General features: G+C 38.9%; 1 protein-coding gene across 1 annotated transcript; it reads left to right on the forward strand.

The window, feature by feature from the left end:
- Window positions 1–2,619: 2,619 nt before the first annotated feature.
- On the forward strand, window positions 2,620–18,097 carry LOX (lysyl oxidase). Its single transcript, XM_032270619.1, has 7 exons — window positions 2,620–3,549; window positions 3,901–4,009; window positions 5,364–5,501; window positions 7,055–7,211; window positions 10,626–10,721; window positions 11,063–11,178; window positions 14,471–18,097. The coding sequence occupies exons 1-7, from the start codon at window positions 2,919–2,921 to the stop codon at window positions 14,475–14,477; spliced, it is 1,254 nt and encodes a 417-aa protein (XP_032126510.1). The 5' UTR covers window positions 2,620–2,918; the 3' UTR covers window positions 14,478–18,097.
- Window positions 18,098–18,132: the final 35 nt, after the last annotated feature.

Consider the following 18,132-nt stretch of genomic DNA (forward strand, 5'->3'; position numbering starts at 1 on the left):
TGGTCTGCCATTCTGACACTATGTCTGGCGCAGCAGAGGTCTTCCCTCAGGAACCTGTGGTCAAGTAATAGCAGTTTCAGGCTTCTCTCATCTATGGAATAAGCTGTTCATGGGCACATGCAGAGCCTTTTTCAGATGAGGGATAATTATACTCTTTCCTTTCCTGCTTCTCCTGTAATTTGGCCTGTCCGTTGGAATTATAATCTATACACCTGTTTTTTTATCACTCCATCTTTCTTAGTGGGTTTGGAGGAGTTGAATAGTTTAATTTTAAGCACCGCAGCAAGTCTGTAAAATGACAGCTAGGGATGACTCTGACCTTTATAAGGTGAGTGAGATATCACTGTTGACTTGCCATCAGAGGGAATTGCACTTGAATATTCATCTTCAACTGCAAAACATCATATAAGCAGATTTGCCAACCCACTGGCAAGCTTCCATGTGATATTTCCCTGTGACCAAGGATGCTGTGTGGTTATGGGCAGGAGAAATCGAACTAGACTCAAGTTGAACCAAACCCATCACCCTGGACTGAGAATTATGTGATCTGATTAGCTGACAGAAGCAGCCACACCCTGCTCAGTGTCAATCAGGATTCTTAGGCGGAAAACAACAGAAATTGAGTCTGACCATGTTCAGTCACAAAAGAAAGAGGGGTGGAAGGAAGAAAGAAAGAAGGAAATGCTAAAGAACCAGGTCTCAGAATGTGCTCCCCTAAAGTAGCCTGGAGTGGGGGATCCGTGTGGCAGGATATAATGGATACTTTTTTTTTTTAGACGGAGTCTCACTCTGTTGCCCCGGCTGGAGTGCAGTGGCCTGACCTTGGCTCACTGCAACCTCCGCCTCCTGGGTTCTAGCAATTCTCTGGCCTCAGCCTCCAAAGTAGCTGGGATTACAGGCATGTGCCACCAGACCCAACTATTTTGTTGTTGCTGTTGTTGTTGTTTTGTATTTTTAATAGAGACAGGGTTTCACCATGTTGACCAGGCTGGTCTCAAACTCCTGACCTCCAATGATAATAATCTGTCCTCCCGAGCCTCTCAAAGTGTTAGGATTATAGGTTTGAGCCACTGCACCTGGCCTGGGCACTTTCTTTAGTAGTTTAAGGAGCAACATTTTTTACAGCGTCCTTCTGCTCAAGATTCAGATCCCAGATAAAATCAGACCATCTAGAGAGATGGTTTGATTAGCCAGACTTGGACCTCATGGTCACTACTACTTGAAGTGGGTAAGTCTCACAAATGCTCAGTCCTTCTACTATGCAACTGAGGGGGGTGGGCAGGAAGCCTGCCAAAGGAAAATCCGTTGTTCTTACTAGAAATAAAAGGGAAATGGATGTGAGGCAGTCAAATCAGCAGAGGTCCACCACACCACCAAAATATGGTGATTAAATATAGAGAGACAGAGACTAAAGAGGTATGCGAATATTGCAGTATGTCTGGACAACAGCCCAAATGATGAGACCATTAAAATGGTCACCAAAATCTGGTTTTGAGTAGTAATGTTAAATCAGACCGTTTAGTAGCTGCTTTTCGTTGCCAGGTTCCTAGCACTGCCCAAATCCTGAGTGGTATATGAATAACTGGTCCATTAAGCATCTCCTTCCATTCAGCATAATTTATCCCCCTACCTATATTCTCTTCTGACCACTCCTACTTCCTTCTCTTTACCAAAATGTTTCTTCAGCAACCCCTTTGTTTAAATTGGAAGATAAATCAAACAGCATGGGGTGTTTTACTGACTTTCAGTATTTAACAGGGGTAATTTGATTTTTTTAAAAATCCAAAGTCAAACCTCCTTATAAGATGAAGAAGAAAGAAAAAAGTCTCATAGAATGCATATGTGAACATGCCTTCTGAGTGTTCTCTCCTGCAGACTTGTTCTGGTCTTTAATGAATCTTTCTTGCCGACACCGCGGAGATGAAAGACGGTTCTCCACTTCCACTCAAAGTACAAATCAGGCCGGCATTTTGAAAAAGAGACAGGTTTATTCATCGCTGCTGCGTTAGTTGGCTTTGTTCCCTGTAAAATTTCACTTTTGGTTATTAAAATATTCACTGTAGGAAACAAATTTGTAACCCATTTCTCATATTACCTACACATAGAAAAACAAAATTTGATATCCTGGGGTTTATTTGCTGAGGGCGCTTCCCATAAAAGCGAGTGAGTGTACGTTGGGAAATGTGTCTGGTTAACTCTTTTATGGATAAACTTTAGTCACAATCCTCCCCCGCCCCCCTCTCGCCCCCTAGCACCCTCCCAAACTCCCGACTTCCCGCCTCTCAAGGGCTGGTGACCTAATAGCATTTTTCTTCGTGCATATTTTGGCGTCGCCCCACGGCCTGGCTGCCTTCGCCTGTCTGAGTTTTTTGAAATTCCTGCATGTTCGCCCCAGATTAAGGCAGTGTGTCTCAGGATGTGTGTTCCGTTTTGTTCTTTCCCCTTAACGCTCCCTGTGCAACGTGTCTGGGGGGAGGAGGACAGGGAGGGGAGTGAGGGAGGGGCAGAGGCGAGGAGCTGTCCGCCTTGCACGTTTCCAATCGCATTACGTGAACAAATAGCTGAGGGGCGGCCAGGCCAGAACGGCTTGTGTAACTTTGCAAACGTGCCAGAAAGTTTAAAATCTCTCCTCCTTCCTTCACTCCAGACACTGCCCGCTCTCCAGGACTGGTGAGCCGCTCCGCGTTGCCTTCCAGGACTGGGAAAGGGGAAAGAGAAGGGTGCCACGTCCGAGCAGCCGCCTTGACTGGGGAAGGGTCTAATCCCACCCTTGGCATTGCTTGGGGAAGACTGAGAAACCCGTGCTCCGCTCGCCTCCTTGTTTGAAGATTTCTCCCTCCCTCACGTGATTTGAGCCCCGTTTTTATTTTCTCTGAGCCACGTCCTCCTCGAGTGGGGCCAATCCGGCAAAAGGAGCGATGCGCTTCGCCTGGACGGTCCTCCTGCTCGGGCCTTTGCAGCTCTGCGCGCTCGTGCGCTGCGCCCCGCCCGCCGCCGGCCAACGGCAGCCCCCGCGCGAGCCGGCGGCGACTCAGGGCGCCTGGCGCCAGAAGATCCAATGGGAGAACAACGGGCAGGTGTTCAGCTTGCTGAGCCTGGGCTCACAGTATCAGCCTCAGCGCCGCCGGGACCCGGGTGCCGCCGTCCCGGGAGCCGCCGGCGCCTCCGCCCAGCAGCCCCGCACTCCGATCCTGCTGATCCGCGACAACCGCACCGCCGCGGCGCGGGCGCGGACGGCGGGCTCATCTGGAGTCACCGCCGGCCGCCCCAGGCCCGCCGCCCGCCACTGGTTCCAAGCTGGATACTCGTCGTCTGGAGCCCGAGACTCTGGCGCCTTGCGCGCGGAGAACGAGACCGCGCCGGGAGATGTCCCTGCGCTCAGTACCCTGCAGCCGCCCAGCCGCGTGGACGGCATGGTGGGCGACGACCCGTACAACCCCTACAAGTACTCTGACGACAACCCTTATTACAACTACTACGATACTTACGAAAGGCCCAGGCCCGGGGGCAGGTACCGGCCCGGATACGGCACCGGCTACTTCCAGTACGGTAAGCTCCCCCAGTGCCGCTGGAAGCACCCGTGCACCTGGTCCCCGACTATGTGGCTTCTCGACGTGGCTGCCTGGGCGCGGCGGGCCCCGGTACTCGCAGATCCGATCCCTCCCCCCGCTCCTGCAGAGGCAGCCCTGGAATCTAGTGCAAACCGCGCGTCTTGCCCCTCCTGCTTCCTTTTCACATTGCTTTGCAGCCCCGGGCGTCCCCAGTTCTCTTGCTGCCCTCAGCCCCACTCTGCAGTCCCAGTGGGCGAAGGGTGAGGAGTAAGCGACCTAAGGGGTAGGGAGTTGGAGCGGGGGGCGCCGGGGTGTCTCACTGCTGCGCCCGTCGCCTGCTGACGTTTAGGTCTCCCAGACCTGGTGGCCGACCCCTACTACATCCAGGCGTCCACATACGTGCAGAAGATGTCCATGTACAACCTGAGATGCGCCGCGGAGGAAAACTGTCTGGCCAGGTACGGGCTGAGTTGTCTGAGGCCCCGCTCACCGGTCTTCCTTCAGGGGGCGCTCTGGTGCCTGGTTCTGACTGCTGTTCCCCGCAGACAAGTGTTAGGAAGTGGGTCAAGAGCTGGGAAGTGGGACGTGACCTCCTGGGCGTGCTGACCTGAATGGAGAGTTAATATTTTGAAGATTTCTGTGGGTTCTGTCTCAAACTGCAGCACAAATCAGAGAGGTGGAGCAAACCTTTATCCTGGAGACTGAAAGTCTTATGTTCTTTTTCCAAGATACTTAAACTTTGGAGTCAATTGTTTCGAATCACTTTTAATAAAACAACTATACAGTAATTCAAAAAATTTATTGTCATGCAACAGTGTGCTAATACCCCCTTGAAAGACTGGGGGCAAATTTGCCATCGTAGCCTCTCTGATAAAGACTTAGTTTTCCTCTTTTGTTTGAGACCACGATAAACTTGGTTGTTTTGGTATTACTTTAGCCAGAATAAGACTGTGAGCAAAAGCTTTATTTTTCCAATATTCTAAAATAAAATAGTAACTCTGGGATTGGGGTTCTATGCGTTTACTGCTGAGAAACAGCAGAGGGAGCAAAAGATGTTTTAATAAAAATATAACCAAAAGTTTAAGATGTAAAATAAGGTCATCAATACCATCTGAACATATATCCACACTAAATATATTTGTGGGAACACAGTGATGTTTATTTGTACATTTCTTCCACTTTGACCCTTTATAATTGTCAGGCTAAAGGAAGTGAAGAAATCCAAGGTCATTTTCATTCCTGAGTCTTGCATCACTCACACCATTGAACTCCCTATGATGTTTTTACAGTACTGCCATTGTTTAGGGATAGTGAAGTTACAAAATTATTCATTTAAATCTGGGTATGCTCTTTTAGAGTTATTTCCTCAATTTGCAGCTTATTAACTATTTTAAAAGTTTTGTTAAGGTTGAAGTTCATATCTGTGAGTTATTTTTTATTGGGGGTTATTTCCACGTTGGTTTCACTCATTCATATGATTATACTTGAATTGATTTTAGATACAAAGTTTACTTCTGACATGTAGATTTTTAATGCCAATTTATTATGTTTTTACTGTTAAGATCTGTGGATTTCCATAGTGGTTATTCATTCACGTATTCACCAAATATTCATTGATCTCTGACTACTCCAGGACTGTTCTAGGAGCTTGGGATTCAGCAATGAACAAAATAAACAAAATGCCCTAGCCTCTTGGAACTGATAGTCTAGTTGGGGAAAGAGGATTGTCACTACTATATAATGGAGTTTTATTTGTAGTTTTGTCTTTAATTTTCTATGAATATAATAATTTTCCTTTTTTCAAAATCACAGTACAGCATACAGGGCAGATGTCAGAGATTATGATCACAGGGTGCTGCTAAGATTTCCCCAAAGAGTGAAAAACCAAGGGACATCAGATTTCTTACCCAGCCGACCAAGATATTCCTGGGAATGGCACAGTTGTCACCAGTAAGTAAATGGACGTACTGGCTACTTTTGTGTTGCTTTTTCATTTTCAGGTGATTTTTGATATCACAAATGCAAGTCTTATTTCTTACCTAAAGAAAGAAAATTGCTATTATTTATGTTTGGAATTTTTCTCTGTGTAATTTGACATAACCCATCAACCATAAGATCCTGTTATCTTTTGAAATGGAAACTTGGAAGTCCAGCTTATTAAAGCTGTTGATAGAATACAGCAATTGACTTCAATAAAATTTACTCCAATACATTACAGGTAGGATTTCTTTTAAAGTCCATTACAGCCAAGATCATCTACAGTTAGTTAGAATTAAAGAGCATTGCATAGGACCACACGTTTTTTATCACAAGGATTCAGAAACAATTCTCAAAGAAAGATGTAGATGATATACTCCATGAGCTCACAAGGACCTTCTTCCATCTTTTAAAAGACCTGTAGCAAACCCAAGGTACTTGCCTGTACTATCCTAAGTTTAAGGATTTTTGGCCGGGTTCAGTGGCTCATGCCTATAATCCCAGCACTTTGGGAGGCCAAGACGGGCAGATCACGAGGTCAGGAGTTCGAGACCAACCTGACCAATATGGTGAAATCCCGTCTCTACTAAAAGTACAAAAATTAGCCAGGCGTGGTGGCATGCACCTGTAGTCCCAGCTACTCGGGAGGCTGAGGCAGGAGGATCGCTTTAACCTGGGAGGTGGAGGTTTCAGTGAGCTGAGATTGTACCACTGCACTCCAGTCTGGGTTTCAAAAAATCAATAAAATAAAGGATTTTCACATAAGGCAATTCTATATTTGCCTTAGTAACTTGCCTGGGTGTTTATTGTCAGGAAATCCTGATGTGTGGCCTTAAGCTTTCTTCCTGAAATCCAAGCCAGTCCTCATTGTTTTTAACTTATGTGAGAAGATGAACAGCTGAGCACCTTCTATTTAATGAAATGACAAAAGTAGATATAAGTCACCTAATTTCCTGATAAAATGGAAATATTTTATTTCTAAATAAAAGTGTATACTATTTAAGTAATAATGGTAGATAAAACATGCCATGATATCTCCTTTGCTTTTCACTAATGATTTTAAATGTGTGAGAACTCAATTTTTAAAAATCTCATAGAAACCTCACAAAAGTCATGTGCTGCTGCCTTTTTTTTTGGGTGGAGGGGGATGAAACATCAGCTGTGGCAGCCAAGGGAAGTATACTAGAGAACACATGGCGAGTTTGACTTAAGCACAGATAATTTATTGTCTTATTTCTAGTTAATATTCAAAGACGAAACAGGGTGCAATAAGAAAGTAAAATACCGGACTAAGTCTTTTGTCCTAATAGCAAAGTTAGACCTTATAATTTTGATAGATATATGTCCTGGGGGGGGGGCAAAATAAATAAATAGATAAATAAAACTAGCATGAATCTCTCTTCTAGAAGATAAACTTGGTCTCAATTTTATGTGAAAACAAATTTGTGAAGCCATGAGAGAAGTCATTTAATATCTTCATTATTTTCTCTGTATGTAACTGATCTTTTTGTTTTGTGGGACGTTAGACATTACCACAGTATGGATGAGTTTAGCCACTATGACCTGCTTGATGCCAACACCCAGAGGAGAGTGGCTGAAGGCCACAAAGCAAGTTTCTGTCTAGAAGACACATCCTGTGACTATGGCTACCACAGGCGATTTGCATGTACTGCACACACACAGGTATGTTGGCACCCTGAAACCAGGAACCTCAGGCCTCAGAAAACAGGTCATCTCCCATTTGTTAGCCTTAAATAGCATTTAGGCTATTTAAGAACATACATTTTTATCAAAAGGTTACAGAGACTGTTCTCAAAGAAAAATGTAGATGATACACCCCATGAGTCTAGTATTTTCTTTCCTCTCACCTCTCTTTTATAAAGTGTTTCAATTTGGGGGCCATGTTGTCAAGATAGAAAATAATTGGGAAAAGGCAAATGATGGCTTGATGATCCAAAGTATTTTTAAAGTGTTTCCAGTTATGCATGTAACCCCTATTCATGATCACAGGTCAGTGTGCGTCCTTATGCTCCACAGTGAAGAACAGAAATTTGCTCTCTGAAAAAGTCTGAATGGTTGACAACATATGCACCCATTCTCTATTCCTTGACTGGCTTAGTAAATAACTGTAAAAAAAGATGCCTATGTTTTTTCACCTGTGAAACCATTCCTTCTTTCTATTTTATGCTCAAAATAAAATAGTGGTTGGGGTTACCAAATGAAGGGGTAATAAATTTCTTCATACGCACTTTAAAAAGTTGTCTCTTTTAATAATGCAAATAGAAGCAGGAGGACACCATTTCTTTCTCCACACATATATATTTAAATCTACAGTATAATTGATGTCAGATGTTGTTTGGATGGACTTTTTAAAGTAGTGCTGAACTAAGCAGTTTGTATGTTTTATAATTGGAAAATGCGTGTCAGTTAAAAGCTATGTCAGTATTTCCATATGAAACCCTAATTTGTAAAAGGACATTATAATTTGACTCCCACCCAGATCTTGGCAAAAGGCAGTGAATTTACATAACTCAGGGTACAAAGGGATCAGCAGCTGGCATCTTGGAAGCAAATTCCAGGGCTGTGGCAGGAAGCTGTTTGGTGACCTCAGTGTTACCATTGCTTTTTTTTTCTGAGCTTAGACCATCGTAGCAATTGGGGGGGGAAAGGTTAACTTCTACATGCCCCAGGACAGTACTTATTTAAGAAAGAGGAGAAGTAACTTACCCACACATTATTCATGTGTGAGTACAGAGATTCCCTTTTCAGTGATCTGCATGTGCTGTAGCGCCACGTGTACAAGGGACCTTGAGTTTATTCACTCCATTTACAAAAAGAGGCACTCTGGACAGCTCACTCTGATGTATTTGAATCTGGGATTGTGGATATTTATTGCACTTCTAGTTCCCCACTTCTTTGCGGTGACCCCATTTCATTTTATATGGTAGCTTTCTTGTTAATCATCTGTATATGTCCTTTTTAACCGTTATTCACTAAATCTTGCATTGAGTGATTTACATATTTTTTTTTTCATTAAACCAATGTTTCTTTTACATGGACTTCATTTAAAGGAAAAAATAATCTCTCAGTCACCCAATGACTTAGATTACTTTTATTGTAATGCTGCTTAAATGTATTCAAGCATAAAACTAGGTATAACTTCTTTAGATTTACACTTTTATATTTTAATAACTCCTGTGTTCTGAGACAAAAATTTACACATTAAATATATACAAAACTAAAACAGCTGCATTAATCTTATTAATTTAATGTAACAAATGGCATGTATTGCTAAAACTCAAATTACTGATTTAGATAGCTTCAGCTAACATGATACATTTAATCTGTTTTTATATTTTGACTTTGCCTATATGAAATGCCTATTTGCTCAATAGCCTTAGTAACTCAAGTCTTTGTTTGCCTGTTCACATAATCAAAGTTTATTCTTAAATTCTGCCAGCTGTCGAATTCTAGAGTCCCAATGTCAGCCTTTTTGAAGTTCTTTTGTCTATTTGAAGGCAAGATAAGCATTTAAGCATTATTTAAACCCATCTTAAATGAATGTCTAATCCAATGAATCCTTTATAATGTCATGAACATTGTGGTAGTAGTAGAAGTAATAGCTAACATTTATTGAGTATGCATTATATGCCAGAATCAGAATTGTATACTGGAATCAGACCAAAAATTCTTCATTTTATGTTTACTACTCAACATACTGTTAAGTGATATATGGATCAAGATAGGAATCTAGATGGTAACAATAGAATATGAGTCTCACTGCTGCAGCACTTGACCCTTTTGAATTTGGCCTGTCTGTGCTATTGTGTGCTGTACGGCAACACAATTCTCCCTTCCTCTTCCCAAATCAAGCTGCAGCTAAACCACCATTGGTAGAGCATGTTAAGGTGATTTTACTGTCACTTCGGTGACCAAAGTGATCTTAAACAGCAAAGCAATACTGGTTGCCAGAATTGAATGGCAGTGTTGAGTTAAAATAAAATCTAGCATGTACTTTCAAATTTAAATTACTATTAGAATGAAAATACAAGTTAAAACTTTTTGTGAAGAAATAATGGAATCAAGAATATACCTATAGATTCCAATTTGAGAAAGCTTCTCCTGACTATAATTTAGTAGTATTTTCTCCTCCCAGCCTGTAGAAGGCACTCGTTTACTAATTGATGTGAATATTTTAGCAAGTAGAGTGATGTGGCATTTATCAATTTAGTCATGCATTTACCCCTTCAATTCAACAAAATATGTCGTATTTCAGTGACTGCATGAGATATAGTGTAGTGTGGTAGTTAAGGAAAGGGGCTCTGGACCTTGATTGCCTAAACTCAAAACCAGCGTAGCCACTTATTAGCTGGATACCCTTGGTAAGTTATTTGATCTTAGTGTGCCTCAGTTTTTCATCTGTGAAATGGAGACAATAATAGCACCCCATGTGCTAAAATTGAATTTATCTGTATATACACACACACACACATATATATAATTTTTAAAATTGTTTCTGCAACATACTATTTAATAAATGTTAGTTATTCAAAGGTGCAACATAGACTCCATCCTTAGGGAACTTATAGCCTCTGGTTATCTATATGCTTACATAGCATGATTATAATGCGAAGCAAAATGGGAGAAACACTATAAAAGCTATCCACAGTAAAAAACATCATAGATGTTCAAAGTACAAGAGGTAATTTCCAAAAGGGGAAGTTGGGGAGGATTTCACTAAGAGGACATTTGAGCTAAGTTAATTATTACATGGCCTTTATTCCTAAACTGTTAAAATTCTAGAATTTTGCTAGAAGGCCTATTTTGTTACTTCAGATTGCATTTATCTCTGGTGATCTATGACACTTTTAAGAAGTGAGGCGTACTACTACTTATATTAGTCCTGTATCTTTTTTAGCTGGAGGTGCTATAAAGCTGAGTAATAAATACTTCTCAAGGGAGATGAAATATAAGTATAGTTTTATGTCATACTCTTGTAAGTACTAACTTAAAATTTAATTTGCAAATAATAGCATATTATTTAACATAGTCTGACCACATAGCATCATTTTAAATTTTTTATTTTATTTATTTTAGGGATTGAGTCCTGGCTGTTATGATACCTATGGTGCAGACATAGACTGCCAGTGGATTGATATTACAGATGTAAAACCTGGAAACTATATCCTAAAGGTAGAGACCTTTGAAAATATATCATGTATTTATGTTGCAGATCAATGGGACCTCTTCTCTGGATTCAAATGTTAAATAACCATGGTATTGGAAGCAATTATACATCCTCAAACTAATTTCTAAACAATCTGATGTAATATAATATGTCTTATTTTAAAGAACTTCAGGGGAAAATACACAGTCCCTTTCCATAACATCTCCAGAGTTTACCCACCTACTTAAGTTAAAATCCCTTCCCTGCTTGATTTAGCTAAGTCCCTCATTAACAATTTACTTGTTGTAGTCCTATGGAAAAAGCAATACTGAGGAACTCTAACAGAAAGGCTCTTTGTGTTGCCCAGGTCAGTGTAAACCCCAGCTACCTGGTTCCTGAATCTGACTATACCAACAACGTTGTGCGCTGCGACATTCGCTACACAGGACATCATGCGTATGCCTCAGGCTGCACGATTTCACCGTAAGTATTATTTGCTTAGCTAAGTAATTGTTGTCACAAATAATTTTTGTTCATGCTCAAACATTACACATAGAATATATCTGTTTCTACTACTACAGTAGCTTTCTTTTAAGCAGACCAAAGACAGAAAATGGTATGGAGTCTGATTTTTCTTTTTTTTTTTTTTTTAACATAATGTAAGGGAAAGGGGAATGTACTAAGGTTTTTCGTTGTCAGGAGAAGTGTAGTTTTCAGGAGAAGACATAAACAGACCACAGTGTCCACCCAGAAGGCATTAGTGAAGGCCCAATATATCAAATTGTTCAATACATAGAGGGGGTGAGCTTGTAGGAAGCTCAATAGTTGCTTCCTGCCCCTTCCTCAGTCCCTGAAGGAAATCCTAGGGTTCTTCAAAGTACATTTGAAAATCACTGCCAAAAAGTAAGGAACTGAAGAGATCAGACCCCCTGGTCTATACAAATCAAGATGTCTTATATTTGCGATCTAGAACCATGGATACTAGGGAAATACTCTGCAAAAGATTGAGGTGTGTGGAGGTTTTTTCCTAATATTCCTGCTTCTGAGACTCTTCGTTGAGTGAAATCTTGAAAGGCATCCCAGCATATAACTATTCACAGGGAGGTGCTTTGATGAAAATAATGAAAGAAAGTTGGGTAAGTTTGCCTGCTTACTTGTCTGTCCTGCCCCATCTCCTTAAGCACTGCCTCCCCAAGGGGTGCTGGCTGTTAGATTATAATTATATATGCCACTTGAGTTATCCCTTCCCAACAATGAGAATACTATTTCCATTGGAATGATACTGAACCCTCATCAGCTTTGCTTTGTCACTGGAGAACCACCAGTGCCTCTGGATCATACAGACAGGAATAGCAGAGCTATACTAGAAACCCACAATTAACAGAAATTTCTTCCTGATACAAAACCTAGGACTCTATACATAAAGAAACAGAGACTGTGCTTTACAAGTCATAACATTAGAGATAGATGAAGCCTATGATAGCAAAGGATAGCACTGAAAAAATAAAATCACATATATTCTTCTGAACATGCCCACAGCACAGAAAACCTGGCAGGTTTTATGGCCCATATTGTGTGGAGTTGGTTCCATGTTATAACTAACCATCCCCCTCCCCCAGAACATCAGTATAATTTAAGCTAAAATAATTGACACTTAAATAAATGGATTAGATAATCTTTCTTAATTTTTATAATTCCTTAATTTTCTCATCCATTCTCCATTTATTTATTCATTTGCACTCTTATTTTTGTATCATTTGTTGATGCCCTAAACAAGATACTACTGAATAATGCAAAGATAAATAAGACTCCTAATCTCTATACTGCTGTAGACTTATTATGCTATTTTCAGTTAATTACTTATGAATCTCTTTGTTTACTGTCTCCTGCTCCACACAGTGATAGCTAGGATCTAGTCTCTTGCCCTGTTGTGTACCCATTGTTAGGTACAGGTCTGCCACCTTGCAACCTCTCATTCAACATTTAATGAATTTCTTTCTCAAATAATTTGAGTAAAGGAATTGAGTAGGGAAGTGAGAGAAATACACATATAACTGTAATAGAGATACAATATAAAAAGTTTCATGAGGGGTAAAATAAAATGTGGTGAGATCAGGACCTTTGCTATAAGTTTGGTAACTTCCAAGTTTGTCCACTAGAAACAGGTCTGGAGAGGTGAGGCCACTGTTGCATAGAATGTCTCTTGCTTTTAATCAGTAGAATCCATTGGATTGGCTATTGCCAGATATTTAGAGGAAATAAATATTATTGTATTGCTCCAGCAAGATGACTATACAAGACAGATTCCTGATGTGGTCACCCACATAGAGTTGATTTATTTTTTAATTGGTTATTACTGACTATAACAAACTGCAGAAGTGGTTGAAGTGGAATGTTTATAACCCATATGATCAGAGGAAAATATGAAAAAGTTAAATTACCCATAATTAGTGATCATAATAAAATATTATACTTATTCTGAGTGCAAATATTGGGGAAGGTATAGAATACTTGAGAAAAAAAAAAAAGCAACAAACCCACACCTTCAGGAGAATAATGCTTGCTTCTTATATTTTGACTTTCACCTCAGGCCTCCCTTCCTAGGAATCAGTTCAGAGAAAGGAGAGGTCTCTCTGGGCTGAGTTTCAGGAGTGACTTTAGGATACATTTGAATTGGGCCTTGTAGTCTGAGGAACACACTGGGGAGAGTTAAGGAAAGGAACCCCAGGAGAGTCAACGTCGCAGGCAACTTGCATGGCAGGAGGAAACTGCATGGCATGTTTGGAAAAAAAAAAGTCTTCTAGTTTGGCTAAAGCATCAATTTCACAGAGTTACGAGTTGGGCAAAAAGGGTGAAAAGTACGTTGGGGTCAGATCGAACAGACCACTGAAGAGCAGGCTAAAATTTATTCTGGAGGCAGTGGGAGGCTGAAACTTTCTGAGCAGGAAGTGTAACTTGCCTAAGGCCATGAGGTCAGCCTGGTGGATGGCTGCGTAAGCAGCAGTGAGTGTGACTCTGAAGAGTCATTTATCAGTTCACTGATTGCTTTTCCTGCTAGATGTTTAAGAGCAGTCTGTTGATGTGTAAAAGCCACTCAGTAAATAGGCGTGTGCTGTTAATGTACCCTCCCTCCTTTATTTTCCTCATTGAAACAAAATGTACTGACCAGGTTACCCTGGGGCCCCTTTCAGTTATAAGATACTATGTAATTTTTTTGCTTCCTCACAACATTTACTGTTTGGAAATGGATAGTTTATGATTTGGAATAAGTGAATTTTTACTTCCTTACATGAAGATCTATGATCACATTTACAGACAGCAATATTTGATTGATTAGTTTTGGTCCAGTTTCTGCCTATTAATGCATTATTCTACATCCAAAGCCACACTGGAGAAGGACTAATTCAAGATGGAGCAGAGGCCTTGACTCTGCTTCTTGGTGGACATGCCGCCCTTGTTCCATGGAATGAACTCACCTGGACCACGGCTGCTGGTCTCAAAAGTCCTGCTGTACTCTTGAGTGTTTCAGAAGCAGTTTCTTTGCTTCTAAATGTGAAGAGTGTAGGCATCGGGCATCTCTGCTGTTGACATAGTCACTATCTTCAAACTATTATTAAAATGATGTACTAGTGCATAATTTCACAACATGATCGCTGCTTAGATGGAGGGAAACTGTTGCATAAGTTTTTAAAAGGTTGACTTTAAATTTGTCTCTTTTACTTATTCATTATATTATCAGGTTAATAATTTGTCTTATTTTGTCTTCTTAATCTAGGTATTAGAAAGCAAGGCAAAACTCCCAATGGATAAATCGGTGCCTGATATTCTGAAGTGGGAAAAACTAGATTAACTTCAGTAGGATTTATGTATTTTGAAAAAGAGAACAGAAACAACAAAAGAATTTTTGTTTGGACTGTTTTCAATAACAAAGCACATAACTGGATTTTGAACACTTAAGTCATCATTACTTGGGAAGTTTTTAATGTTTATCATTCACATCACTTTGTTAATCAACACAGTGCTTCAATTCTGTAATTGCATATTTGACTCTTTCAAAGAAATCCAAATTTCTTATGCTTCTTTTGAAATTATAGTGCAAAAGGGTCAGTATTATTTAAATGAATGAGCCAAAATGACTTTGAACTGAAACTTTTCTAAAGTGCTGGAACTTTAGTGAAACATAATAATAATGGGTTTATATATGTCATAACATAGATGAATTTAGAAACAATGCTCCTACTGTTTAAATACATATGGACATATCTGGTGCTGAGAAAGAAACAAACACATTACCATTGGTGTCAAGAAATTCTACCATATAGTAGAGAAATGGCAATACATGTATTCAGATAGTTACATCATCCTTATATAAAAATTATGTTTACATTTTAAAAATAAGTAGATAACTTTCTTTCTTTCAAGTGCACAATTTCATTTTGACTTGAGTCAACTTTTGTTTTGAAGCAAATAAGTAAGGGAACTGCCCAATTTCCTGTCTGATATTTCTTGAGGCTGCCCTCTACTGTTTTATCTTTGCTGTGGGCAGAGATGTTATAAGTGGGATTCTTAATATCACCATCGTGGGGACTGGTATACATAAGGCAGCCATGAAACTGGGAAGTCATTTTGATGACTGATGTGATACATCCAGAGATAATATGCATTTAAATATATTAAAGTATTTGCCAAAGATATAATTTTCTTGCTGACATAAAAATCATACAGAGAAGTCCTCTCTAAACCACAACTGTCTCTCAAATAACTTAAGGAAAACTGAAAAAAATCTTAAGATTTTTCAACTTTTTTAGATTTTTAAAAAGATGTTCAGCTATTAAAGAGAGGAATGCTAAAAACTGTATATTATTTAGAACAGATGACATAATAAGTGAGCAATACAGGAACATCATCCTGGGTTATTCAGAAATCAGTCACCCATGTTTGTGTATGTGTGTGTCTGAGATATAGTCTAAATTAGCAAAGCACATAGCATTACATACTTGAGGGTTGGTAACAAAGGAAAAATATACTTTCTGCAAAACCAAGGACTGTGCTGCATAGTGAGACAGCTGTGATTTCATTTTAAACTGTGAAACCATGTGCCATAATAGAATTTTGAGAATTTTGCTTTTTCCTAAATTCAGGGTGCAGAAAGAAATGAAATTACACTTTTAAGTTAGTGGTGCTTACGCAGAATTTTTCCTACATTAACCAATATTAAAATCTTAAGTAAGGTTTTCCAGTGCCAGAACACCTTAGGTGGAATTTTAAAAGTGCATCGACATCCTGTATTACATGTCATGGAGTTGTAAAGTTAACATCAATCACTAGTAATCATTGTGCACTTGCTGGGTGCATAGCATGGTTAGAGGAGCTAGAGATGGACAGTCATCAACTGGCAGATATAGCGGTACATATGATCCTTATCCGCCAGGGCACACACTTACCAGTAGACAATACAGACAGAGCTTTTGTTGAGCTAGTAACTGAGCTGTGGAATAGCTTCTTTGATGTACCTCTTTGCCTTAAATTGCTTTTTAGTTCTAAGATTATAGAACGATCCTTTCAAACTGTAATCTTTTCTAATAGAGATATTTTAATATACTTACTTTTTTAAAAACAAAAAAAACTACTGTCAGTATTAATACTGAGCCAGACTGGCATCTACAGATTTCAGATCTATCATTTTTTTGATTCTTAAGCTTGTGTTAAAACCTAGGCAACTTCATCATGGACATATAAAAAAAGACACATTTACAGTCGTTCATTGGGCCTTTTATATATCTATCCATCCATCATCTTTTGAAGGCCTAATATATGGCAGGTACTCACATGGTATGCATTGGGACATAAAAAAGACTGTCCATAACCTCAATAAGTATTAAAAATGTCATTATTACCCATAAGGTTCATCTTATTTTATTTTCAAGAACTAAAATTACATGTTTATACAATTTCATTTTTAAGCACTATTGTTTTTCATGACCATAATTTATTTTTAAAAATAAATTAAAGGTTAATTATATGCATGTATGTATTTCTAATAATTAAAAATGCTTTTAACCCCTGAAATGTCTGCCTTTTAAATATAGCACCTATTATTTGGTTGATTTTGACAATTACTTTTCAATTAGGAAGCTAAAAATATTTCCTTATTCCATATGTGAACATTCTTCCCCCTCCTGGCACCTCTAAACAACATCCAAATAATTTGATGTATTGATTTAACACTTAATATATTTGAACTTCTTTGAACTATTTTAAATTTTGACTCTCTTCTTTGAATAACTGCCAAAACTCAAAGATAATGATTAGTTGGTGAAGGTTATTGATTAATAAAATAAAGAACACAGACCAGTCTTACCAAACTCTAAATACATTTTTAAAAAATAGGAAATGGACATGATAAAAAGAATGTTGAGTACTGAGAGGAATTTGGCTTTAACACTAAAAAAGACGGAAAAAAACGGACTAAATGGGAACATAATTTCTGAGTTTATGAGTGAGTTTACAATATGCCACGTTAGGGATCTCACGATGATTCAGGCCACAGTCTGGGTTAAAGATGATTTGACCTCTGACGCTCGCACTCAGTCTTCCAACAGTAGCATGACATATATGAGCATAAAACTTGCCTATTTTCAGAAAATCTGTATATTTTTATATAATTATGTACAATTTCTATCATCCAGTTACTCACTAGACATTATTTGTAGTAACTTTTTTTCTCTTTGAAATCTCATAGGATAGTCACACTTACACACATTCCCAATATTCAGATTCTAGAAGAAATGCAATTCATTAAAATTTTCCTGGCACTGAGAGTTGATCTTTATCAGATTGCCTGAAAATATTGAATTCCTGGTAAGGAGATATTATGTTTTTAAAATAATTTGTTTTGATACTAATCAGTGTATTAACTGATAACTAAAAAGTACCCTTTTTTCTATTATATTTTTTTCTTTTGAAATCACATTCACAATAAATATATTCAATCAGTGAGGTAAGTCTCATTCCTAGCTATCAAAATTCCTGGGCCACTTTTAAACACTAAACATTTCATTTATCCTCTAAGCTAAAATGGTGCCGAGTTATTTAAATCTGAATGTAAAATACATTGAGTCTTAGCTTGTGGTATATGAACATTTAATTAATATAAAACTGCTTGCTATAAACTAAGTAACATGTCATTTGGTGTTATGTTTTTAATGAAGTTTTAGCTTCTCCCAAATTTTTCAGGAATGTTATTTGTAAGACATTTGTAACTTTTTGGAAGAACTCTTATTTTAAATGCTCAGACATTGGCTTTATATTCTTCTTTGCATTCTCATATTCTTTTGTTATACATCTATACTATGATTGCAAGATTATATAAAAATGCCTTGAATAAATGATTTCAAGTGTCTATAGTAGTCATTTGTTGTTATATAAATCATCTGA

This window comes from Sapajus apella, unplaced genomic scaffold (genome assembly GCF_009761245.1).
Source record: "Sapajus apella isolate SASKATOON/1434 unplaced genomic scaffold, GSC_monkey_1.0 scaffold1, whole genome shotgun sequence".
In the NCBI taxonomy this organism is placed as follows: domain Eukaryota; kingdom Metazoa; phylum Chordata; class Mammalia; order Primates; family Cebidae; genus Sapajus; species Sapajus apella.

Excerpts from the sequence above, each read along its gene's own strand:
- LOX (XM_032270619.1), top strand. The coding sequence starts at position 2,919 with ATGCGCTTCGCCTGGACGGTCCTCCTGCTCGGGCCTTTGCAGCTCTGC. Across the intron at positions 4,010-5,363 it reads GAGGAAAACTGTCTGGCCAG|TACAGCATACAGGGCAGATG; the intron begins GTACGGGCTGAG and ends TCAAAATCACAG. Across the intron at positions 10,722-11,062 it reads CTGGAAACTATATCCTAAAG|GTCAGTGTAAACCCCAGCTA; the intron begins GTAGAGACCTTT and ends TGTGTTGCCCAG.